General features: G+C 41.8%; 1 protein-coding gene across 2 annotated transcripts; it reads left to right on the plus strand.

The window, feature by feature from the left end:
- On the plus strand, positions 1-27570 carry podxl (podocalyxin-like). Of its 2 annotated transcripts, none has more exons than XM_078281537.1 (8): positions 1-468; positions 17176-17796; positions 18420-18655; positions 18986-19009; positions 20132-20264; positions 20370-20413; positions 22607-22726; positions 23232-27570. In XM_078281537.1, the coding sequence occupies exons 1-8, from the start codon at positions 426-428 to the stop codon at positions 23421-23423; spliced, it is 1413 nt and encodes a 470-aa protein (XP_078137663.1). In that variant the 5' UTR covers positions 1-425; the 3' UTR covers positions 23424-27570. The 2 variants fall into 2 exon arrangements, with proteins under 2 accessions (XP_078137663.1, XP_078137661.1); XM_078281535.1 differs by having other exon boundaries at positions 5-468; positions 23229-27570.
- Positions 27571-27630: the final 60 nt, after the last annotated feature.

Consider the following 27630-nt stretch of genomic DNA (forward strand, 5'->3'; position numbering starts at 1 on the left):
GAGAGAGAGAGAGAGAGAGAGAGAGAGAGAGAGAGGTAGAGAAAGAGCGAGTTAGATAGAGAGAGAGAGCGCGCGCGAGAGAGAGAGCGAGAGAGCATCGACGGTACAGCCAAAGGAGACCGCAGCAGATCCCCCAAATCCATAGAAAGAAGCAGCAGCAGCAGCAGAAGAGGCAAACAAAAGCATTCTTGGCTTTGAGTTTCAAGACAAGAAGAGAGAGAGAGAGAGAGCGAGAGAGAGAGAGAAAAGTTCACAATACGTTGGGGCGAGATCATCCTACTCGAGATACAAATTCAGGGAGAAAGGCGTGACAGGACGGCGTCAGTCAGCGGCCACACTCGGCTCTATCACCCGGCTCCGGTGCACTGAGGGACGGATTGTCGCGCGCGGCGCCGCATGAAGCATACATCCATCGGGTAGACAGGATGAGAGCGACCGGGAGGATGACGGGGCTGCTGCTTTCACTCAGTGAGTACAATTGATTTTAAAGTTCGTAGACACCTGTGGCGGTTCCGTGGGGGGCGGGGGGGGCAAGGACGTAGGTTTAGCTTTAACATTGAGGGGGACGCATTGGAACAGGGGGGTTCTGGGGGGACGTCCAGTCTGAAATATTGAGCATCAAACAATTCATTTCCTGCAGTCTGGTGAACTTGTATGCAACAATTGATGGTGCAAATGTCTTTATTTATGTAAAGGAAATTATTATTCTCCGTTGTGGCCCTAAACCTTTTTCCGTATGTTATACTTGTTTGTTAACGTTACTTATGTATTACAAAAAAACAAAACAAAAAAAAATACAGCAAGGTATAGCTACTTAAACATCACATTATTATATTTTAATTATACTGATGGATGCATTGTATTCTATAGCCTATATTTGAATGTACATCTTATTCTGAAACCCTACTGAAGCTGTTAAATAAATGTAGTGGAAGTAGAAGTATGGAGGAGCGTAAAATTTAAGGGATAGTACTGTGTACTGTGTACTACTTAAGTAGGCTTACAGTACTTGAGTAGCCAGCATGTAGCCTACTTTCCACCACTGCCATTATGTCTGTGAATGGCTCCCCTACTGTGTGATTTCATGATTTTGTTGGACTTAATGGTGCATGAGTATGTGTGAGCATCCTGTTGTAGCTGAGGCAGGTGGATGCCAGTCTCAACTGTTCTTTTGGGGTAGGTGGCTGTCTGCTTGTGACCCGAACAGTTGACCTGAGAGTTTTGTTCTACTCAGACTGTATCCTTCAAAGAGCTCTTAGACTTAGACCCCCCCCCCCCATCTTGACGATATGTGTTGTATGTATAGTCCTAATCACCAGACCCAAACGGAATCGACAGATTTTACAATTTTTAGCCGTGATCCAGAATGAATCACAGACTGTTTCTTAAGCAGACTGGTTTTTTTTTGTGTTTTTTTTCTGTTTAAGGATGGAGATGTGTTACCTTCTGAGTATTATTTTATCTATTTTTGTAATTTGTTTAAAATCAGCGGAAAATTCTGGGGAATCCTGCGCCCGCTGATTCCGTGTGGCCCAGCTGATCAGTATCTAGTAATTATAGCTATGAAATACATGCAGTAAGTAAAGTACAACTACCTCAAAAGGTAGCAAGTTTTTTTGCCTATAGAAAAGTTATGCAAGTATCCTTTACTGTACAATGTAGACTACAATATGTCTATGTCTACGAACACACAGTGCACGCATAGGCCTATAATATAATAATACAATAATATAATAAAAAAGATATAAATATATATATAATATATTATATATATATATATATTATAATATAATAAATATAATATATATAAATAAAAAAACTATATCATAGTTGACTTCCCAATTTTTTTATTACATGTACTGTAGGTATGTCATATACCATAGATAAAACTATTTTGTGTACAGCAGTTGCATCTTAACTTTGAATATCATTTTAAGCATTTGTTTTATAAATGATATATCTTTTTTTGTATGTAAAACTACATATAGGGGTACATATATAACGAGAGGGATGTTAAATGCAGAAAAGTCCGACTACTCAATTAGTGGACACAGTCTGGCTGTAAGAAGCGAGGAGAAGACAGAAAGCGTCAGTGAATGCTGCCTGAGAGCGAGCCAAACTTGAAAGGTGCTGCAGCCAGGGTTGCTGCCAGGGCCGGGCCTTTTTGTCTTCTTTTTGCTTCTGTGTGCCTCTCATTTGTGAACTGAGGAGAGTGAAATCCTCAGCATTGAACAGCTCCCCTAGTTCTTTTTCTTTTCTTTCTATGTGTTGCTGGTAAGAGCTGCACAGATGAATGAATACGTTGTCAACTAGGGCTGAGCGATTTCAAGTCGAAATTTGCGATTTGAAAGAAGGCCAATTAGCCAATGGTGAAGACCGCGATTAATCAAATGTGCAATATTTAGTTGAATGTTTGGAGTAACATTTGGTTTAACATTTTTGATTCCTCTTTTTAGTATCATATTTAATATCATAAAGGGTTTTTACATAAGATAAATGCTGGAATAATGTTACACATGTCAAAGATTGTTAACAGAAACGTCCTATTTTCAGTGGATCTTTCATTTATTTTGTATTGCTTTATTTAACGTGATCGTAGAAGCTGTAGCTATTGCAAATCGTAATCGCAATATCTGGCAGGAAAATCGCAATTCCATTTCCTCCCCAAATCCTTCAGCCCTATTGTCAACTATTACATTAACCACCCACTATTTTAATATTAGATTCATTGGTTAGAGTCTCAAAATTCTCTGATTGCATCTTCTTAAATGTGAATATTGTTCTAGTTTCTTCTCTCCTCTGTGACAGTAAACTGAATATCTTTGAGTTGTGGACAAAACGAGACATTTGAGGACGTCATCTCGGGCTTTGAGATACACTGATCTACTCATAATAATAATAATAATAATAAACTGAATTTGTATAGCGCTTTTCAAGGACTCAAAGTCGCTTGTACACTGTACATTTTAGCCATTTTCTGATATTTTAGAGGCCTAACAACTAATCCATTAATCGAGAAAACAATCAACAGATTAATCGACAGTGAAAATAATGTTGCAGCCCTTGGTTGACCTGCTTGGAAGGACTGTATAAAATCTGTGTAAAGATGGTAATTACAGAGCTGAAACATCTGCCCCTCCACCTCCCACCATCCCAGCAGTAAGGGCTCCCCAATTCCCCCCTCCCACACACACACACACACACACACACATACACACACACTCCTCCAATAGCTGCGGCTGCGGACAGAAGGAGCCTGAATAATGAAGCACACCCCTGACCTCCCTCCCCGGCTGAGAGGCGAGGAAAGTGTTTTTCTTTAATTATGCACCTGCCGCTCTCTCACCATGCACGACAGTAGGTGGACTCAGACGGGAGGCTCTTATTTTTCCAGCGTGTGAAGAAAAACATGTGATACAGGCCCAAAAAACTCAGTCTGAAAGCCGTCAGCTTCTTTCCACAAAATAAAAGGCTGACACATTTTTTTTTGTGTGTGTGTGCGCGTGTGAACGTGCATCTGCGTCTGTGTGTTTAACGGCTATCACAAGTAGGGCCTAACAGCAAAGACACGCACACTGTTGTTTGCATTGTTTTAGTTGTAAAGTAACTTTGAGAATGCAAGTGAGTAGCCTTTTTGTACTCTTTCAGATCTTTCTAAAAAATGAGCACTTGTGGTTGAAATTGTTGTACTTGATAGCTTTCGGAAAGCCAGAACTTCAGAACAGTCTGCTGTTTGCTGTTGTTAGTAAGGGGATTTCATAAGGTGATGTATGATAGAAAAATATGGTCACTATTGAACTGCAATGATGTCAGAATGCAGCGTTGGTCAAGGAAAGTTTCCCAGTCTCCAAAAGAGCCACATTTGCACTTTAACTTCGTTTTTTTCACACAGATGAGAAGATCGATACCACTTTATACGTCTGCAAACTCAATGAGGCGATGTCTGTGAAGTGGACACACTGTATAGCCACTTTCAGGATCATAATGTGATGCACACCTCCCCATAAAGCATTTTCCCATACACTTTATAGTGAAAGAGCAGCTTTAAAAGAGCAGCTTTAAAAAATGTGAATACATTTTCTCTGAGCAGCCTAAACCCCTGAAATGACTCAGGATTACACCTTCTTTGAATGTGGTATCCAGTTGGCCTAGACAGGGCTTTATATCCCGGACTTTTTCTTGGTGGGGTGCAGTAACTTCCTGAAGTCTCAGCTGGTTGTCCCGGTAATGACAAGACTTCAGGAAGTTACTGCACCCTGCCAAGAAAAAAGGTCCTGCACATTACCTCCTGTCAATGTGGAAAAGTGGCAGCACATTTCCCAAAATGTCAATCTATTAGTTTAGCAGAATGTTTGGAAAATTCCAGAACTCAAAAACACATTTCTGTATTAAAGGGGGGAATCGTCACATTTGTTTGGGTTTGTGTGGATATGTTGTTAACCTTTATGTTCCGTGGAGAAAATTGTTCAAAATGGGCATGTTCGGTGTCTTTACAATGGCTATTGCTTCATTGCAGCTTCCTGCAGGCAGAATGAACATGCATTTCTTCTTCTGACTACATATAAACACACCGTTCTAAGTCAACCTCTCTTTGCATTGGCTACTTTGGAACATGCCATTTCACTTTTCTAACCCCCGAGCGTCTACCCACAATGTTCCTGCTAACTGTGGCTACTAGCATCTGAAAGGTTAGAAATAAAGCCAATGCTCGAATCAAAGATTTAAAACGTGCAGTCAAAGGTTCAATAAATCATTTGGACTGGGTTATATGAAGGAGGCAGTATCATCAGTTATCAGTCTTCTCCAGGACTTCCTAACCCCTACGCAGACCATCTTTCTTGTGTGTTTTGCCGGTTCATGACTTGTACGTTTCCTACCAGATAACAGGCGATCGCTGTTCCTGGCTCGTCCGCACACCAGCGGCCGGTGGAGATGCTGCCTGCTTGGCACACTCATCTGGTGTCTGCGCTGGCTTGCTGTCCATGGGAGAGAACAGAGAACAATAGATGGGAGGGGAAAATAAACATTATCAACATCCCAGTTCCCAAGGAGGGCGTGGCGACAGGAGACGGCCTTGAACCACCCTCTCCCACTCAGCCGCATGGCTGGTGATATAGATGCGGGCAGATATAATATTCCAGAGCAAAGCACATACAACATACAACAAAATAGAGTTGTTTGCAGCTACTGACCCCTCATAACCATAATCTTTACACCGTTTGGAAAACATAGTTCTAGCTAAACCCATTTTCATGAATTGGTTCATATGATATCGTACGAAAACAAATTTGTATGATTTTGTATGAAATTACGCCGACCGCCGGCCTGTCCCACGGCAACCGATCACATGACCGGTATTAAGTTTTAGTTTGAGTCTTTTCAGTTAGGTTTAGCCGAGAAAAGGTTACACGATCCAGCTACAGAGCACTGTGAGATCCCGGTCGTTTCAGAAGCCGTTGCAGTTGAGTTAAGCCGACAAAAGATGACCGTTGTACGCCGACAACAGTTTAGGCACCAAAACGACCAATGCCTACCATACACTAGAAGACTTTGAAAAGACTACAGTCTGACACCATCTCACATCTAAAGACAATGATCTCACATCTAACGTTAAAGACTGTCATAATATGTAAAGACTGGGGATCTTGCAGGGTCACACATTGCAAGACTACAACTAGAATTGTTTTGAAAGATTTAACCTAGCTAGCTAGAACGTTTTTTTTCTTCCAACTGTTTTGAAGCGTGTTTGAATGCAACATAGTGATCATTTAGTCAGGCTGGTGCATTCCAGATCCTGGAGCTTTCACAGCTTTTTATCAGCAGATGGAGTTGGCTCAGTCGTTATGGGCATAATGTATCTAGTTGTCGTTCTCAATGATTTGTTTCTTTTTCTTTTGTCACTAAATCATTGTAAATATTAATAATTTAAGGTTTTAAACATTTCATTTAAAAAAAAGATGTTATGGTTACCAGACATATACAGTTAATGCATAGAAAACAGTGTTGAGTTTGGATCTTAAAAAGAGCTACATCTGTAATAGTGTGAATGTCAGGGGGTAACCTGTTGGGTTGTAACAGTCTTGGGGCAGCAACTGCGATATAACATACAATGTTTTTATTATAAATTGAACTACCCAACAATATAACGGCCTACAAGTCCAGCTGAAATAATTAGACCATTAAACACACAACTGTTTGGATCCTCTCCAGTTTCTAAAATGTGAGGATTTTTCTGCATTGAGTACTTTTACTTTGAGTACATTTTCCTGATGATACCTACATACTTTTACTTAACCCTTGTGTTGTCTTCGGGTTAAATTTGACCCGTTTTCAACGTTTTTTACATCAGAAATATGGGTTTCTTTCAACCAAATGCATGCATGGATGTCAAGAACCCATGCAACATTCTTCGCAGGTAAAATGAATGATTACTTACATAGAATTTGGGGTGTTTTATTAAATTGTACAGCATTTCAAAAATGTTTAAATGGTTTTTAAAACAGTATCCTGACTAAAAGTGACAAAAACGTTAGAAACAGCGTCAAAAGCATAGAAAAACGTTGTAAAAAGCACCCAAAAAAGTTTGGAAATGTTTTTTTCTATTTTGACCCGGAACAACACAAAGGTTAAGTAGCATTTTCAATGCGGGACTTTTACTTGTAACAGAGTATTTTTACAGTGTGGTATTAGTACTTTTACTTAAATGAAGGATCTGAATACTTCATCCACCGCATGGTTTTGCAAAATAGTTGGCAATATGTATGATTTGTAGTTGGCTCTTTATGATTTAGAGCAGATATGATGCCACAGAGGAAGAAAACCTTGCAAAGACTAACACCTGCAAAGCAATTCCCCCCGTCATTCGTGATTCTGTTCAAACCCGTTGGAAACGAAATGTGCAACTCACATTCCTGACCTGGCTCGAGGACTCTTGAAGGTCCGAGGCAGACCTTTTTAGGAACCGTGTGTGCGCCGTCCAGATGCAGCGGGTCTTGTTTTTCAAAGGCCAGGCATGGCTGGCATGTGGAAGTTTCCTTCGGGGAGGAACCATTGCTCCCTGTAAAGCCGAGCGTTTCATCACTGTCTGATGCTGCAGATACAGAGCATGCTCGCCTTCACCTTTACCGTAACCTCGCACTCCCTCCCCTCTACCCAGCATGCCACGCTGCACACGCAGGTGTCCATTAATCAGGCCTGTGGCTGGTACCGTCACGGACCTTCACTCGCCTCCTCCTCCTCCTCCTCCTCCTCTCTGTCCCCCCCTAGAACCTCCTCATTCCTCTCCTCCCTTCATCTTTCACTCCTTTACTTTCTCAGCACTCTTTTCATCTGCCTCATCACTTTGTGTGAACTCCCCTCCCTTCTCAGGTTTTAGGAAAACAGAAAACGGCTGCTGCTCCATTAGCGGCGAGCAAAGTGTGCATGTATGTGTGTGTGTGTGTGTGTGTGTGTGTGTGTGTGTGTGTGTGTGTGTGTGTGTGTGTTGGTGTGTAAAAATGAAACATGCCTGCACACTGAACCTCTTTTAATTCTCTTAAAGGATTTGTTCTCCAAAAGTACCACAAAAAAACCCACTTCTTTCACTCACCTTGTATGGTATTTAGCCATATTTAGACAGTTATTGTTTCATTTGAACTCCAAATAAAAGTATAATACGGTCTATTTACATGTGTGATTGTATTTACATGTATCATACAAGCGATTGTATCCCAGCTTATTTTGACCTCACTAAATGATTGAATCATCGGTTACCAGACAGAAAGAAGTGTGTGAAAGCCCCACATCAGCTTGTCCCTACATGATGTTTAAATAAACTGTTATGTAACCATAAATAAAACACGCTTACTGTATTCACTTATGAATAAACATATGGCATACTGTTCATCATTTTACAATCGTTTGTACAGCGTGTATTAGGGCTGTCAAAATGAACGCGATAATAAAGATTTAACGCAAGTTCCTTTTAGCGCCACTTGGGTTTTTTTGACATGCGATTAACCCATGCGTGTTCTGTGATTTGGGCCTCGGGCCGCTCCGTAGTTTGGGGAATCAGGAATGGATGCAGCAGTGACGTTGTGGATGGCTCGCAGAAACAAAGCTCCTCGAGCAGAAATGGATAAAGAAAGGGGTCTTTTGAATGGCAAGTTATTTGCATGTACTGTCGATGTGAACTGAGTCATACCAACGGAGTACGTTGCTGGCCAAGCATACACCCGATGCAGAGAACCCCCCCCCCCGCCAAAGGCAGCAAACGCTGGATAGTTTGCAACAAAGACGCCTGGACAACTCTCTAGCTAAATGAGCGGCTACAGCTCGCAGACCGATTAACATTAGAGGACGAGGGTCTGCTTGAAATAATAAACATTGTAGGCATAGGGCAAGCATATTTGTCCTCTCCCATTGTTGCAGCTGGAAGCAGTCCAAAAAAATGCAAAACACAGAGATTAAAAAGAAAACACTTGAAGATCCAATTTCAATCATGTACTCCTCCACACGTAAAATACGACTAGTACTGCAGTTGCCAAATGCAAAATGACTTGGTGATGCGAATAGGTGCTCGCTCCCAGGCCCCCCCCCCCCCCGCCCCCTCTCTGTCAAAGCCCAAAAACCAGGTGAACAGGTGAAGCTAACAGATATACTGTTATCACTTCCGCCTAAACCCCAGTGACCACGCCCACCACCTACAATATCAGTGCAGAATATAATAATCAGGGAATAATATCAATGAGACCATACACATTTAACATACAGGAGAAACATGCGGCTCCTACACCCACGTTGTTAAAAAAATGTAAAGCTTGAAAAATATCCTTTTTAAAGTACATTTAGAACCGAAAATGTGGGATTCATTTGCGATTGATCGCGAGTTAACTATGGCCAATCAAAGGGATTCATTGCGATTATTGATTGAAAGCCCCAGTGTATAAACTTTAATGTCTCCATAGAGGCTGTTCTCATGAACCATTTGTACGTATAGATATGAAAAGTAATAACATGGGGCTTTCAAGGAGTGGAGCGAGTTGTGTCCTGGAAGAAGTTGAGAGGAAAACACCCAGGAGATGGGTGTTTGTGTCCCGGGAGTACTACTTAAGGGGGCTGGTGTTTTTAATCCAAACCGTGATCTTCCTAACTAGACGTTTTTGTACCTGAATTTAACTGTCACCTTTTCTCCCAGCTTCAGCTCCCATGTTGATAAGAGCAATACAAACTTGAAAAACATCCCTTTTAAAGTACATTAAGAACAGATACAAAATGTGTGATTATTTGCGAGTTAACTATGGACAATCATGAGATTAATGACGATTAAATATTTTAACCGACTGACAGCCCGAATATATGTAAGCCTATGTATTACAATATGGCACATATAGCTGCTAATTACACAGCTATAATGGTTTCAGAGACTCCCCTGATACTATGTTGTATGCACATATTACCTCGGCGGAGGTGTGTGTGTGTGTGTGTGTGTGTGTGTGTGTGTGTGTGTGTGTGTGTGTGTGTGTGTGTGTGTGTGTGTGTAATGGGGTTGAAGCTCTAACATTGAACTTTTACAATCAGCACACCCCTGCAGCTCGTATAAACACACATACCAGGCTGGTCTCCAAGGACAGGGAGTTTGTGTTGTTTGTTGATAATGTGTGTGTGTGTGTGTGTGTGTGTGTGTGTGTGTGTGTGTGTGTGTGTGTGTGTGTGTGTGTGTGAGAGAGAGTGTGTGTGTGTGTGCACCTAAATGGCTTTGCACTGCTGAAAATAGCTAGAAAATGAGTTTGTATGTGGATGACGATGAGGTGTGTGTGTGTGTGTGTGTGTGTGTGTGTGTGTGTGTGTGTGTGTGTGTGTGTGGGGTCAGTCATTTCCATGTGGCTGTTAGATTTACGGTGTCTCCAACCCCTCTTCACTTTCTTTCCTCTCACCCCCCTCGTTCCTTCTCTCCTCCCTTTCACTTGTCTCTCTTTTATTCCCACCGAGTGTTTCTACATTCACAGCTTCTCACCTCCCTTCACTGGAGCGCACAATGTAAAGCAAAGACCCCACCCCCAATCCCACAGAGAGCTGAATAACCTCCCTCAATAGGACAAGGCTTGGGGGGGCAGCTGAATCCCTAAAAGGCCTTGGCTGCAGCAGGGGTCCGCGGTGAGGCAGTAGCCCATTCTTGCATGGCCGCACGTGGGGGCCAGAGGGGCCTTTGTGTCGGCTGTCACCAAGCTAACGGGGCAGCATTGTCCCGCCGGTGCTTTGGAGCGACAGCTACATTTATTTATTTACTCTCTCTCCGTTTGGCGGGGGGGCAGTGCGTGTTCATGCTCAGACTGGAAGGATAACTAGGCTGTGATAGTCCTCACACACACAAACTGTGCCATGAACATAACCGTATGACAACATAATGCAATCCTAATACAATAATTCCCTTAGTAGATACAATAAAGTATGTTTATATATATATACTTTAATGTCACCATACTGGCTGTTCTCATTAACCATTTGTACATATAAGTGAAGTAAAAACACAGGGCTTTCACCCAGGAAACGGGTGTGCGTGTCCCGGGAGTAGTACTTAAGGAGACCGGTTTTCTCTGCTAAAGTTAACTGTAAAGACCGCTAAACTTAACTGCCATGTCGCATGACCAGCCTGCAGTCACTGTAGTTTTGTAGGACATCATACAAATTGTTGTGCATAAGTTTTCGTTCGATATCATGCGAACACTTTCATAAGAATGCCATTGTGTTGCTCATGTTTGGATTCAGGTGTTCCTTGTTATTTTGCCCAACCTCTGTAATTTATGATGTGGCATGTAGTTTTTTGGGGGATTTTTTTGTGTGTGACATTTCATTTGATAGGACAGCTTAGACATGAAAAGGGGAGAGAGAAGGGGAACGACATGTAGCAGAGAACCGCAGGTTGGAATTGAACCTGCGGCCGCTGCGTCGAGGCCTAAGCCTCTGTAAATGGGCCTCACGTGCTACCAGGTGAGCTACCCAGGCGCCGCATATACATTTTTTTCAGTGCAGCTATATGCTACTTTGGTTGAATGACAGCACATGATTCCTCTAATATGAATAGTATTTGCTCAGGCTAGAGCAATAAAAGTGTCCCCCTCTGTCCCTTTTTCTCTCCATCCTGGTCCTCTCCATGTTGCAGTCTGTGTGGGGCCTTGTTCCTGGGGGCATTTATTTACAACATGGCAGTCAGGATTCAACCAGTCTCCACCCCCTGGCCACACTGTCAATGCGTACACATGGTGGTTCTCACACTGAACAAGCAGCAGTGGGGACCCCCCCCCCTGTAGAGAGGGCAGGGAGACAGAGAGCCCCCTCTGACCTCCTCTGGACCTCCACTTAGTCTCAGTGAATACAAGCTAAACACTGTCACGCTCCACAGGCTCACTATAGGACCAGCTTCAAACGTAGATCAGGGTACTGTGTGCAGACGACATGTTACACTTTTAGCAAATGGTCTTTTCCTTGTGAAACCTTTAGGCTCTCTGCGGCTATGGAGGCTGATTTGTGCCATGAAGTAATTAATTTGATCGAACAATCAACTGACAAAAATGTAAGTTACTTCATTATGACTGTACAAGGATTACAACTTGTTTCTCACAGGGTAGTCTACGATATAGTCTCGTATTGCCAGACCTTCCTCCACAGCGCTGCGGAGGAGGGTCTGGCTAGTCCACACAGCATTCCGGGATGGGAGAAAAACATGCTCTGGTTTATTGGCATTCCTTTAAACCAATCACAATCGCCTTGGGCAGCGCTAAGCTCCACGCGGAGCAACGGTGCCTCTACAAAATAGCCTCTGGAAGGAACTTGTTTTGGTGGAACGTGTACGTTCAAAAGTTGTTTTAGACGTGCAACAGAAAACTCAGATTGGACATATGATGTCCTCAAATGTCTTGTTTGTCCACAACTCAAAGATATTCAGTTAACTGTCACAGAGGAGTGAAGAAACAAAATAAATACTCACATTTAAGAAGCTGGAATCAGAGAAATTTCACTTTTTTTATAAGAAAATATATATAACTTAAATCGATTATCAAAAATAGTCAGTGATTAATTTAATTGTTGACAACTAATCGATTAATCTTTGCAACTCTACTTTACTTTGTTTTTAATAATACTTTTTAGGTCAAATGCTACAGACAAACTTTCCTATGGCGCTAAATTGATAGCGTACACCTAAACCCAAGTGAGAACAATAGAAACAACTGGCAGAACTTAAAGAGTAACGTTGTCAGACACTTAGAATATTAATCTGAGCCTGTCAGTGGCAAAACAAGCACTTTTGTGCCCAGAGGGAAGCAGGCTGAACAGGTGATGTCCAGGGTGGAGTCAACACTTATTATAGAATTAGAAGGCGCATGCAGGCCCAAATCAACAGAAGTGTTTCCTGCCACTGAAGTGAGCCAAGAAGTAAGAAAGACGAGCCAGGGAAAGGACAGTAGGTCGGTTCTCACACCCTCTGCTGTCTGACCCTCACACTGTCCACTGGATCAGCTCACACCATGAGACAGACCAACAGCAGAACAACAGTGTCTACACCAGTGGTGGAATGTAACTAAGTACATTTACTCAAGTACTGTACTTAAGTACAAATGTTGAGGTACTTGTACTTTACCTGAGTCTTTTCTTCTCATGCCACTTTCTACTTCTACTCCACTACATTTTAGAGATAAATACTGGACTTTTTACTCCACTACATTCATCTGACAGCTTTAGTTACTAGTTACTTTACGCATTAATATTTTTGCACACAAAACTCATGCAGTTTATTATGAAATAAACTACCCAACAATGGGGAAAGAAATATTCAGATCCTTTACTTAAGTAAGAGTACTAATACAAGTATCTGTTTTTATATTTGTAATTGTTAATAATTGTTAAAATTGGAACTGTCATATAAAGAGAATTAAAAAGTAAGACCGGTGGGGCTGGCCATTCTGGAAACGCCAAGGATTGCGGGGGGATTACGTGTATAGAGCAACGGCTTACACATTGTCCCATACTGGCGTCCTAAAATCTCGTATTTGATCTGTTTTTATATTTTTTATTGTTTTCAACTGCTCTTTAATGTTTTATGTAAAGCACTTTGAATTGCACTTTGAAATGTGCTATAGAAATAAAGCCGCCTTGCCTACAACACTGTAAAAATACTGTTACCGGCAAAAGTCCTGCATCGAAAATGTGTATTAAGTAAAAGTATGTAAGTATCATCAGGATAAAGTACCTAAAGTATTAAAAGTAAAAGTACTCAATGCTGAAAAATCCTCACGTTTTAGAAACTGGAAACGATCCATTTTGACAGTGTTGTGTTAGAACTTTTACTTAAGTAAAGGATCTGAAAACGTCTTCCACCGCTGGTCTACACTCTAAAGTCCAGGTAAGGTAGGAGTGAGCTCCACACATGGCGGATGTCGGATGGAGGCAGTGAGCAGTTCAGAGAGGTTATAACGTTCAGGGTCAGGAGAGGATTTTTCACAAAGCACGGATAGATGGAAAGGAAATAACTCCCTATTCACTAGCGAGGACCACGCCACAACAACATGTCGTTTAAAGATTTAAGATCGATGGCGGTGAGATTGAAAAAGGGGATGTCGTCTGGTTGGTTGGTCCGGGAGGATGTACTGGAGATGCCGTCCCTTACCGGCCTAATTTCAGACGGGGACATCATTTGCTTTATAATGGCAAAAACCATCGAGCAGCTTTCCTAGAATGAGAAATGAGAGAGGTATGCACCGGGTTGAGTAGGAAGGGATGACGGAAGAGGGGATGAAGGAATGAGGTAGGGGGAAGGTTGAGGTATCGATGGTAAAGGGAGGGTGGGAGACAAACAGCACTGAGTGGGTTGGCGAGGAATATAAAGGCTTGTCAGGTGATTAGTAGCGGAGGAAGGTCTGGCAATGCGAGACTAGATGTACACAAACCAGGAACAAGTCTGTGTGTGTGTGTGTGTGTGTGTCTGTGTGTGTGTGTGTGTGTGTGTGTGTGTGTGTGTGTGTGTGTGTGCGCGCGAGTGCGTGTGTGTTTTCCTGTAGGCTGTGCGTTGAGGAATGAGTGGGCGAGGTAAAAACAGCCTGGGTAAATTAGCTGGCGCTGTCGCCCTCTAAGAAACAGATGTGTCATTGACAGCTGGGGTCAGCGGGGGTCACACCAAACAAGACGCCACACCTGGGGGAGGGAGAGTGAGAGAGAGACAGCAGGGTGGGATGAGACCATGGCTAATTGATTGGTTCAAGGCATCTCGCCAAAATAAATGCTGGCAGATACGTGGGGTTGGCAAGAAACGATTCGGTCACTGCAAAGACTTACTGTGTCAATCTTTGGATAAAAACACACTAACTTCCCCTGATATGATGCGATGTCGAAACTCTTTCCAGTTTCATACATGAGGGGGGAAATCCACCCATATCCACATAGTTTAAAGCATAGTTTTATCTCGTGTTTGTTGCATTTCTGGGTCCATTTCTGATACTGACAACAAACGCAAACACTCCAGGATTCAACACATTGCTGCCAACTCCTATTTGTGTTTCCTGACAGAAAATACTGAACACCACAGGTTCAGGGTCTCTAGTGGTCTTCAACAGGGGGTCCGGGACCCCTAGGGGGTCCTCAGAGTCACTGCAGGGGGGCCTCCAAATCATTGTTAATGTTTTGAAAAACTAAAATGTCCTAACATGAATCTAACATATTATTAGCAAATATACTGTAAATCATCCTATTTGTGAAAATCCCCACTGATAATAGGCTTACTGAGGTAAGGTAGTCACTAAGATAGCCATCCACAGATACAGTTCATCCTGAGGATTCACTGTGCCACATGTATGTTTAACATTAAAACATGATTTATAAAATCATGCTGACATTTGTTATTTTAATAGCTTAGTATTCTATGGACTAAAAAGGTATGTATAAAGGCTTTAGGCTGCCCTACATGTTATTGTAGGCCCAGTTTAATATGCAACTTAGTTTTATACAATAGATGTAGTATGGGGGCCCTGCTCTGTCTCTTTTTCAGTTAAGGGGTTTAAAAAAAGCTGAAGACCCCTGCTCTATGGTATTCTGAGGGAAAAGCCCTTATAAAGTATGTTTTATATGCTGTCAAAAAGCCTCAGACGAGTGAGCAGCACATGTACTGTACATCACAACACAACACTCAGCTCAATCAAAGGAGCCCTCTGAGCGGAGGACTTTGACAGACTTCCTCTCTTAGTAACAGTGTTTCTGGCAGCAGGCTGGGGCCTGATAAATGATGTGTTTGTGCTTTACAGAGACAGGACAAGCTTGGCTCTACCAGCCTCCACTTGACCTTATCTGCTTACTACTGACACCGTCCTAATGCTGCATTCACATGCTGGGGGAATTATGGCTGCAGCTCAGGGGAACTTCCTGATTGGTTTGCAGGAAATTGTTTGTTTATGTTGTGCAAAGTGTGAGCGGCAAAGCCTCACATGCTGAACAGTGTATTCAACCTAGAATATGAACATTGCTGTAGGTGCCTTAAGCTTTTTCGTAAGAGTGAGTTATGTCAAATTACATGGAATTATACAAATATGTTTCTTACTTCTTGCTGCCTTAAGTCTTGGTTGTGTAGGTGTCCATGAATTGTTGACTATTTGGAGAAAATGCCACGTTCTCCTACTTTTTTATGCTCGGGAAGGACATCCTGAGGTTTGTTTTTAGTTTTTTAATTTGCTTTAAATCTGCGAAACATTCTGGGGAATTCTGCGGCCGCAGATGTTCTGTACTGTGCATCCATCACAGTTAACATCATGGCATTATGTTACTCCATCGTTGTGTGGTACAGTAATACAGATTTCCAATGAATATAACGAAATAATAGATGGGATGTTCACTGTTAAGCAGCCTACACATGATAGGCGGCAAAACCGCTTTGTGCCGGCCGTTCCAATGATTTCCTACGGGGGGAGAGCGGCTGCGCTAACCCTGGCGTCGCGCACTGCTCGGAAGCCACCAGGCTTAAGCCATTGGGAATAATTTATTTCACATATTTAAGACGTTTTTTTTTAAAACTACTGTTGCAGTGTGGCGGCTCGGTGTGAAACTAGACGTAGTCATATTTTCAAATCTCCAGTCAGCTTTTAGGAACAACAATCTTGAAAAAAATATGTTTAAACCCATCATGGTCCATGGAAATATTACATACTGTAAGTGCACTTTAGAAAGGCTACGTGGAAGTTCATGTGTCACCCCACATGTATGTTGAAAATCCAGTGACTGTGTGTGGATGTACTGTGGTGGGTGGAGGTCAGAAAGCGAGGGTGTTGGGGGGTGGTGGGACGTGTGGGTAAGCCCATTGTTTTCTGGCCGGGGAGTCAGGCGAGGATTGTTCACGGGGCACTCCAAATGGGTCGCAGGCCTGGGTGTGGTGCTTCCAAGTTTATTGTGTGCAGCATCCTGTCCTGGTCACTATAAATAGAGAAACACAAGAAGATGTGGCTGAAGCTTACAGCTGTCCGAGCCGCAGGAAATCCAGGATCAGAGGTCGACAAAGCTCAGACTTCAGAGTGCTCCGGGTGACCATTAAAAAAAGGCCACAATTCTAAATTAAAGCTGCACCAATCAGTCAACAGGTAATGTGAAATATGAAAGGGAATGCTTGTCACCCAATTCTACAGTTCCCCGTAGCTTTTTTAGCATTTCAGCTCATAGTTTACGTTTTAGGACGCGCACCTTTACTGTTCTGGTTCAGTCTCATGGATCATTAGTTTCCAGCAGCAGCTGTTTTCAGCAAAACATAAAATAAATGGGATCATAATTTACAAAATGAACATCAAGCTATATTGAAGAAGATTTAAAACTAGTGATTGAGACCATAAACTCGTTATAAAAATGTTTATAGATAATAAATTAAGTGAGAAGTAGGGTCATTTTCCCATAGACTTCTATAGAAATGGATTTCTTTTTGCAACCAGTGGAGTCGCCCCCTGCTGGAAATGAGATAGAAGGCAGCTTTAAGGAGCTTCTGCATTGGCATCATTTTTCATCTTCATCCATTATTTTTTACAGTCCATTTTTAGCTTGTTGTGCTGCGCCCAAGTGGCCACAAAATCAGTTATTGCAGCTACAGGTGAATATTTGCCACTCATTGGTTGATGTACATGCTACCCATTTAGCAGCGTGCGCTACCTAATAATCATGTTTTTCCTTCCCTAGGCTTCCTATTCCACAGCGCCTGTTCAAACGCTAACCCTACTGTGACAAAGACTGATTCTACTTTCTCGACATTGGCATCAACTACGCCAATTAAGGCAGGCGGAAGTGTTAGTGGCACAACTGGAGCAACGACAACTACTGGTTCTAGTAAGACAACTACCCAGGCACCAACTACCGCAAAATCAACTCCTGCATCAACTCCTGCGGTCGCCACGCCTGCTACATCTAAGCCTACAGACAAGCCAACCTCCACCCAAACACAAGCATCCATTGTCACAAACCCATCAGCACATTCCACTCCCATCTCTGGTGCCACCCCTACAGTGAGTAATGGTGCCACTACTACTGCTATTACCCTCAGCCAACCAAAGACCACACCCATAGCTTCAACAGCTGCAACAACTGCAAAAGCTACAGCAACTGCCAGCAGTTCAGCGGTATCCTCCACCACTGCCGCGCTGCAGACATCTAGCGCCCCCAAAACCTCTGGGACTCCAGCGCTTGTCACACAGACTGGCAGTGTGGGGACAAACAAGAATGTGACCTCGACAGATGCCCATACGACTGGGCCACAGTTCACGACTCACACCGCCATCACCACGAGCCAAGACAGCAATGGAGGTAAGTTCCCCTGTAGTCTCGCTTTGCCAGACCTTCCTCCACAGCACTGCGGAGGAGGGTCTGGCTAGTTCACACAGTATTCCGGGATGGGAGGAAAACGTGCTCTGGTTTAGTGGCATTGGAGGGATTCTTCTTCATTGTTTTCCTGTATGATTTTTCCCAGCATTCTTTGCGCTCTACATATTTTCATTGTGCCGGTGGTTTTATAAGTGGAAGAGACATCAAGTTGCGACAAACAAGGGGGATGGTGGGATAGGCCCAGAGTGCTGTGTGTAGCATTTTTAAACATCACTGTTAAATGAATTGTAATGCCTTCAATATATTTATACTGTTTATTCAGACTGGTGAGACCATTGGGAGGATGATTAGAGGCTACAAGAACAGGTGTGATAAAACAAAATGCTACACATATCACTCGTAGCGTGTTTGGCCGTGTGTTTTTATATTTAGTTGTTTCTAACTCTATGTAAGTTTAGTGCAGTGGTTCCCAACTTTTTTTCCACTTCTGACCCCTTCAAACAAAGCAGTGTCTACTTGTGACCCCTTGTCACTCGTTTCGTTTTTACCCTAACCCCTAACCCAATATACAGTATTTACTGTTGTCATATTGTTTGGGGTTGAAGGAGCCTATAAAACAACTGTGACGGAAACAAGCACCGGGCAGACAGTGCCCTGGACCACAGAGCCAGCTGTTAACGCAGGGACCACCAGCACCCACCCCACCCTGACAACGGCAGGAACTCCCACAGCAGAGACCACCAACGCTGGAGCCACGTCACCGCAAACCACCACCACCACTACAACCACAACCACCATGTCCACCGCCGCTGCCACAGCAGCTCAGCCAAAGACCTTTTCGGTAAGACATACTGTCACAGAGTGGAGCAGATGAATCCGTGCATCATTCGTTCGTTCGTTTTTCAAAATAAAAAAAGTTTTTTTCCATTTGTCATTTGAGCACAAAATAAGAAATTGGAAAAACGCATAATTTTTTGGGGTTTTTAGAAACAAGTATTGAGAAAACAAGTCATCTTTTACTTTTTTTGATTTGATTTTTTAAAAACCGACTGAAGGAACGATACACAGATTTAGATAGAGGTGGTGTGTTTGCTTGCGTTCACTTCACGTTAACATTTTTATAGAAATACTCCTGACTGACGTACTTCTTTTTCTGACTTTTTTTCTGCAGTATTCTCTAAACAACGGACCCGAGGTAAGATTTTTTTGCCACATTTCGAGTCTTGCATCTTTAAATCTGGTACAGACATCAGACTGTTTCTATTCACCCAAACAATACATGTGATAATAAACAGTTTCTGCTCTGACTCTCATCGCGCCTCAGCTATTGTCCTGTCCACTGGAGGCGGGCCTACGCCCTTTCCACTCCTTTCTTCACTGACATTTACTCCACAGAGTTATTTCAGTGTAAAGATGGAGAATCAATGTGCAACATCCTGCAGGATGGTTCGAAGTTTGAAGAATGTCTTTTTTTCCGAGTGTTTTCCGAGGTATTTGACGCTTCTTTCAACGTTTGTCTCTTTTTTTGGACAATGTTTTCAATGCATTAGTTGCGTCTTTTTTTTTTTTCAATACATGCAGACATGTCCCGGGACCTCCCTAGATAGTTGGAGATCAATTTTGTTTATTTATGCCAACAATTTCAATTCTTTTCTAAATGATCATGGTTTATTGACTTTCATAACCTTTCAGCCTATAGGCTGTACTGATTTTTTTGGGATATGAAGCATTTGACGATACAAGAAGTGCAAGAAATGACATCACAATAAGCAATGGAAACAATGTAGGCAAGGGCGGACCATTTTCTATTGCAGAGTTCGAAGAGTTCAAATAGAGATTATAGGCAAAAAAAAAGCAAAAATGTCAAGATGAATGAAAAAACAACGAATGAAAATTAAAAAAATCAACTTCCCAGCACTAGGAGGAGGTTCTGGGTGGATCCAACAGCAGGACAAGAAGATGTGAAGCTTGCTATAAAAATAAATTTAAAAAAAAAGGATTCCAGTCACTGGGTGGAAAAAATGTCTTAGTGAGAACCCTTCCTGCCTTTCACTAGTTTCCTTCGTTCCCACACCTCATTGGTATATACTCTCTCTCTCTCGCTCTATTCCTGCCTACGCAGCTGTGCCGTTCCATAATACACCCAAAATACTCCACACATCCCCAGCACAGGAAGATATGACATCAACTGTCACCTTTAACCTTTCCCTTCCACACTCCATGCCATGGCCTATCAGCTCACAGTCATTCGTGGAAAGCAAACCACGTGGTTGATTCATTTACAGAGATGTTTACGGATGTGTCCTCTTACCTTCAGAAAGAGGAGGAAAAAGATCTGGCGGAGGTGTGCAAGCGGCTGCTGGTGACTCTGCAGGATGGGAACTGCACCCTGAAATGGCAGCACCACAACGACAAAATACAGTTTGACTATGTGGAGATAAATGGCAAAGGTAAAGCTCCTTCCTGCCTTTATAAACACCAACATATGTCAGGTTAAAGGAAAGTTCAACTGAATTTTCGATCCGCTAACAAATACATTTACATTCATCCTACAGTGAAAACCAGCCTTGCAGCCCAGTATTATGAAGAAATCACCAAGGTAAGGGTTAATATATGGATGGTATCAGTGCCGGAAATGGGCCAGTACCCCCCCCCCCCCCGCACTGAGTCCTGGTCAGAGGTGGAAAGAGTACAAAAATATTCTACTTAGGTAAAAGTATGATTACTTTGAGTAAGTTAAATTACCGGCATAAAAATGTACTCAAGTAAAAGTAAAAAGTAGCTCATTTAAAATTAGCTCAGAGTAAAAGTTACTTAGTTACTTTTTTTAAAAGCGGGATATACTTTTTTATATTTATACTTATTTAATATCTTATCTTATACGCAGTCTTCTGCGATTTGATAAGGTCACAAAGCCAAATAAGCAAAAAAGAAACAACAAAAAACTCAATGTTAGACCTTTTTAATTTCCTTTTTTTTTTTTTTTACTTAGAAATGAATGTGATTTAAAATGTAGAAAAGTTCAATACTACAAACGAAACATACGTAAAGTGCTCATATTACGCTTTTTGGCTTTTTCCCTTTCCTTTATTGTGTTATATATCTTTTTTGTGTATGTTATAGGTTTACAAAGTGAAAAAGCCCAAAGTCCCCCCCAAAGGGACTTACCATCTCCAACAGAAAACACTGTTCACAAACTGCTCCAAACAGCTCTGTTGTAGTCCAGCCTTTACTTCAGAGACAAACGTGGTCACTTTGGAACACACGTTATAATGCTCGCCTAGCTGCTAGCATGGCACGCCCTCATACTCTGCTTCTGACTGGCTAGTAGTCCTTACCTAGGTACTGTCAGGGCACGCCCTCATACTCCGCTTCTGACTGGCTAGTAGTCCTTACCTAGGTACTGTCAGGGACACGCCCTCATACTCTGCTTCTGACTGGCTAGTAGTCCTTACCTAGGTACTGAGCATGTGCAACTCCCAACAAAGATAGAACAGAAGTGAGATGTCTCACTCTGTAGCTAAAACAGAGAGCTCAACACACAGGGTGAAAAGAGGAGCTGCAGCAATGTGCAGTACAACAAATATATGGTGTTTTCTGAAAATTAAACCACATAAACCTATTCTGATATAACCTCTAAATACAATTATGAACCTGAAAATGAGCATAATATGAGTACTTTAAGTAAAAGTAAAATTACAGATTTTAAAAATTACTCTAAAAAGTAAAAGTACACAAAAAGAACGACTCAATTACATTAACGTGAGTAATTCTAATTTGTTACTTTCTATCTCTGGTACTGGTACTTCTGATTTTTGTCCCAATGAGTACCCTTACTTCTAATTGATATTAACAGCTGATATTTATATTAAAACAGGCTATACATCATGATTTATTGGGAAAAACCAAGCAATCAAATTTTAAAATTAGACATTCAGCCCCCCCCATATAGACAGAATGGAATGATCCTTTTGTTTCATTCGGTGCCTCTGCTAAATAGCCTCTGGAAGGAGCTTGTTTTGGTGGAACATGTGTACGTTCAAAAGTAGTTTTAGTCGTGCAACAGAAAACTCAGATTGGACAGATAGTCTAGCTAGCTGTCTGGATTTACCCTGCAGAGATCTGAGGAGCAGGTAACCATAGTCCTCACAAATCCACCAGAAGTTAGAACGCCAACACAAAGAAAGAGGAAGGGGATGGACATCTGGCCGAAAAAACATGCATCAGGCGGAATTTCCTGCAGCACGTGCAAGTGGAACGTCAAGGATATAGACTAGAGTCACCCCTACAAGATATACCTATGAATATAAATATATCCAAGAAACATGCAATGATCATGTCATGGAACTGCTGAATTAGAGTACTGGCACCTTTTTTGGTCCAATTCACATGGTAGACGTAAACACTTGGAGGGTTAGTGGTTGAAATTCCTGCAGCAGGTCAACAACAGGCACTACAGCAGCGGTGGAATGTAACTAAGTACATTTACTCAAGTACTGTACTTAAGTACAATTGTTGAGGTACTTGTACTTTACTTGAGTTTATGCTTTCCATGCCACTTTCTACTTCTACTCCGCCACATTTCAGAGAGAAATATTGGACTTTTTACTCCACTACATTCATCTGACAGCTTTAGTTACTTTACAAATGTAACATTGTTGCACACAAAACACATGTAGATTATAAAATACAATGTTTTATTATAAATTAAACTACTACTAAGTAAAGGATCTGAGTACATCTCCCACCACTCCACTACAGTGTGAAAATGATCTTTATTCTCTACTTAAAGAAACCAACAGATAACAAAACCCTGATAGCCATCCTGGCTTCCTGCGGAGCTCTGCTGATCATGATCGTCATCCTGGCTGTTTGTGCCTCGCACCGCCGCAAGCCATACAACGAGAACCAGGTAGGAGGAGAGTTTTACTCGGACACATAGACTGTATAAAACAAGCGGACGTAGCAGCAGTGACGTCACCCATTGGTTTGCGGACTGCCGTTGTAAAGCCTCGAGTTTGGCATTTTGTCTGTCGCCATGTTGTATTTTTAAAAACAGAAATGAACATATATGGTCGAGAGGTTGGAGCTGGGGTAGTCTCGCTTTGCCAGACCCTCCTCCACAACACGGAGGAGGAGGGTCTGGCTAATCCACACAGCATTCTGAGATGGGAGAAAACCGTGCTCTGGTTTATTGGCATTTCTTTAAACCAATCACAATCCTCATGGGCGGCGTTTAGGAGCCACGGTGTCTGCTAAATAGCCTCTGGAAGGAACTTGTTTTGGTGGAACATGTGTACGTTCAAAAGTTGTCTGATCCCCTGCATCCCCCCCCCGAAATGTACGCCTATGTGCAAAGGATCAAATATGAATACACAGTTAATTGGGGACTCTGTCCTTTTTTGTCTCCGCAGCAGCACCTGACGGAGGAGCTGCACACGGTGGAGAACGGTTACCACGACAACCCGACGCTGGAGGTGATGGAGGTACAGCCGGAGATGCAGGAGAAGAAGATGGCGCTGAACAGCGAGTTCAACGACAGCTGGATCGTCCCCATCGACAACCTGCTGAAGGAAGACATAGCCGACGAGGAGGACACGCACCTGTAGAGACGGCCCGGGACAGAGAAGGAGAAGAAGAAGAAGAAGAAGAAGAAGAAGAAGAAAAAGGAAGAGCAAGACAAGAAAGCGACAGGACCTGGCTAGTTCCAGCCACACAAAAACAAACAAAAGAATCCACACTTCTTGCTCCATGTCAGCCCTTACCTTATAGTGCGTTCCATTTGTACTCGGAAGTCTGATTTTCCGAGGTCAAAGTCGGAAACACCCCCCCCCCCATTGAACTCGGATTTCTGAGTTGGGAAGTCGGGACAACCCCCGAGGTCAAAATCCAACATGTTTGCCCCGTGCATCAGCAGCAGTGAAAGCTGCAGTAACATGCAGTTATTAGCACTTCTGTCTTATTTGTGTCTCACTAAATCAGTCGTACACACAGTCGTGTCCATCTTCTATCTGTGGACATGTTGCTGCACTGTCTGTATGCACAACAAAACAAAACAGCGTCATGCGTTGTCAGCTACTGGTATTGCTAACAATGGCTATCCTGGCTAGAGCTAACCCCACAATGAAAAAAATCGTCATTCCAAGCTCTGGCTCCCGAGTTCCCGAGGTAAATGGGACGCACTATTACACTCCTGACCCTGGGATAGTTGTCCCTGTAGCAGAGAAGACTTTTCTCACAAACATATCCATTCTATAGAACCACCAAGCCCCCCCCCACCCCCATGTTAGTGCTGTCTGTCTGTTTGATGATATACTGTATATTTCTACAGTAGTTTTCTATGAAAAAGAAACGAGGATTTTAAAGAAATCAAGTCGTTTGAGGATGAAGTATGAATTAAATTGTACACAGAGGCCTAAACACATCCACTAAATCAATCGCTGTTGTGCCTATTCCAGTAGTTTTTATATAAATAAGTAGGGCTGGGCAATATATCGATATTATATCGATACTGGTATATGAGGCTAGATATCGTCTTAGATTTTGGATATCGTAATATCACAATATGACACAACTGTTGTCTTTTCCTGGTTTTAAAGGATGCATTACAGTAAAGTGACGTCATTTTCTGAACACACCAGACTGCTCTAGCCGTTTTATTTGCCTTTACCCACTTAGTCATCTAACCCATATCCACATTACTGATGACTGTTTATCAGAAATATCGTGTAAATGTTTTGTGAAAGCACCAATAGTCAACACTACAATATCCATATGGATGTATTTGGTCCATATCGTCCAGCTCTATACATACGTGACTTCATACAGAGCGCAATTCCATATTAGTCATTCTGAAAGCTCAGAAGGTGTTCCAAAACCCAAGCGGATTGTGCCTTTACATTTAAAAAACAAAAATGTATGTGTACACAAGCACCTGTAAATAGAGTATTTTTGTGTTATTTTATACAAGCGAGAAGATGATATTGCCAATGGATCACTTTGCTCTTGAGGCCTAAAAGGAAAGAGGTAACAGCAACGTCAGCTGCCTCTGCAGTTCTCGAGTTACTAACTCAGATATACAGACGACCTCAGGATACTTCAAGGCATCCTGGTGATTTCACACTAGCGTGTGTCGGCTATGAGAGAGCGGCACTGGAGAAAAAAATAACAACAAAAAGAATGTCCACAAAGGCACATGGGTTTATAGAAATAAGACAAATGCACACATATTGACTCAAGGTGTACGGAATGCCTGAGGGGACATATTACATATTTTATATATACATATACAGGTATTTTGTGTTGTGTTATCTCCCTGACTTGTTTTCTTGTGATTACAATCAAGAGGAAAATGCTCCGGCTTTCATCTGAAACAAAGACCTCTTTATTTTTGTCCCTTCTGGCCTTCCATACCTGGAGGATCTTGCTCAGTATTGTCGAAAACAGAGTCACATTATCACTAAACTTAACGAATAATTTCATTACAATGAATGGGCCTTTCAGACACAACAGGCTTTAAGCTGCATTTGCTGATGGGTTCAATTCAATTTATAGTGTCAAATTAGTGTGAAGGACACGTTACTGATAGTAGGCCTAGACCAAACTCTATAATTTACAAAGACCCAACCCCCCCCCCCCCAAGAGCAAGCATTTGTTGCGACAGTGGCGAGGAAAAACTTCCTTTTTACAGCACACATCTACAGCATGCTATGTCTAAAGTTCAACCAGGTGGAGCTCTGTGCCCGCGCTTTCCTTGAACGCAGTTCATTTTTAGTTCTGAAAAATTCATGGGCAATAAATGGCCTTCATTATTCAGGGTTTAAGATGGTTTTATAACTAAAGTAAAACCGGAAGTAAACACTTTGTACCTCACCAGGAGATATACTGTACGTTGTATCCTGTTTGTGGCCACATTGAACTCACACTCAGTCAGGTCGGCAAGTGAAGATGTCCTGAATGAAATCTTGGGAAAGGAAAAATGTAATTTTTCATTATTTTGTACTTACCACTTGTGACTTGTGGTCACTGTTCAACAGAAGTTATAACATAACATAATCCTGCTTTTAAGTAAAGGAAAATGATCTCATCAAATGTAGTGAAATGCCCCCCATTCTGTAAACTGTGGTGAATGTTTACAACAGACAGCTTGGTAATAATGTTACCGTTCCACTGCTCTGTAGACTGTACAAAGTCATTATTCTTAATAGGAGTAATTGCAAAACTACCAGATTGTAATAGTTTTTTCCAATCACTATGACAATTTTTTTCAATACTTTTAACAACTTTCCTAAACTCTTAACAAACCAACACACCTACAACACACAATTGACAAAACAGTTAATTTCATGCTCAAAATCACACAGTATGTCAGGTCTGCCCTTATACAATAATAATAGACAATAGTATATTGTATTGATCATAGATTGTGTTTTACACTGCATTTTCTCTTTAAGCCTCTACATTTTTAGTAAATGCATACATTTTGTTTCTTTTGCTGCAGAAATTCAATACAAAAAAATGAATGACCCATCTCAGAGTAGCTTTACAGAATGTACGGTCTATGAGAAAAAGACAGAGACAGAATTGTCCCGGTACTCATCTTCCTCTCAATCGTGCAGCAATTTTTTTTTTTACTTTCTTTGTGTTCATTTTTGTTCCTCAGCCCAAATAGGTCCTCTTTCACTGCATGTACTACAGTAACATATGGTCATGTGATTGAAAGAACCTCAACACCTGAGTGTGTTTCCTAGATGTCAATCAGCTGCGATTGATCTATTTGCATAGCTTCAATCAGCTGTTTCTCAGTAGCTATGGAATAAAATGGAGGGGGTATATTTGTGTTTATTTGTGAACAGCTGTTCACTTTAGCCTATACGTTAGGTTTAGAACATGATGTTATCTGTTCTGACATACAGAGTGAAAGCATTTGTAAATTGATCAGTAAAGATCTGTTGTTTTGGTCTTGGTTGAGCTTGCGTGTACAAGAAATGTGTTAAATGTACAGCCTACACAGATGGATGTCGTGCCGTGTTAAGACTTTAGGAAAGTTGTTACAAGTATTGAAAAAAATTGTCATAGCGATCGGAAAAAAAACTGCAATGTGGTATTATACTTCTACATCCAAAGTTACAGTATTTTTTTTTTTGAAAGCCAATACCCATAAACATTTCTCACAGTCTGTCAAGCAGCAAGATTTTTTTTATACATATAACTACTATTTTGACAGCAAATACAATATCACAAAAAAAATGCTGATGCCGATTTTGCTTTTTAAAAACCACCTCTGAAGCAAACACTGTAAATAGTTGTTTTATTTTGTTCACTGTTGCTGCTGCTGGAGGGGTGGAGTCATGTCACATTTTAAGACGTCCGACTTGATATTAAAACCCTCTCAGCAGATCCTGGGCACATTTCAGATCAGTTTAATAATGGACTTCCTTTTCGACCCATTATAAAAGTTAATATATATGTACGTATATATAAGTGAATCCATCACCTCGGGCACTCCTATCCACCTTTTGTTTGCTTTCTTTTGTTTTTCTTTGTGTGTGTCTACAGTTTCACTTTTTATTCTAGCTGTGATATTTTCACCAAAGTATGTTACCTGTATTTTATGTATTTATGGTTTGTTTGCAGCTGAAAGCAAACAGCAGGGGTCTGACACACTGGAAGCTGTAAATTGCCGATTCGCCTCCGGCGGGTCACGTTGTTCTATCCTGTTCAGGTTTTTGCAAATAAAAGTCTTTTTCCACTTTGGTTCTGTGGTTTCTCCTGTTCTGTTACAGCTACATGCGACCACTAGGGGGGGGGCAGAAA

This window comes from Sander vitreus, chromosome 23 (assembly GCF_031162955.1).
Source record: "Sander vitreus isolate 19-12246 chromosome 23, sanVit1, whole genome shotgun sequence".
Classification (NCBI taxonomy): Eukaryota; Metazoa; Chordata; class Actinopteri; order Perciformes; family Percidae; genus Sander; species Sander vitreus.

Bases quoted from the DNA above. Each gene is read 5' to 3' on its own strand.
- podxl (XM_078281535.1), top strand. From the start codon at position 426: ATGAGAGCGACCGGGAGGATGACGGGGCTGCTGCTTTCACTCA. The intron at 18,656-18,985 runs GTAAGACATACT...TTTTTTCTGCAG, and splicing joins CTCAGCCAAAGACCTTTTCG to TATTCTCTAAACAACGGACC. The intron at 19,010-20,131 runs GTAAGATTTTTT...TCTTACCTTCAG, and splicing joins CTCTAAACAACGGACCCGAG to AAAGAGGAGGAAAAAGATCT.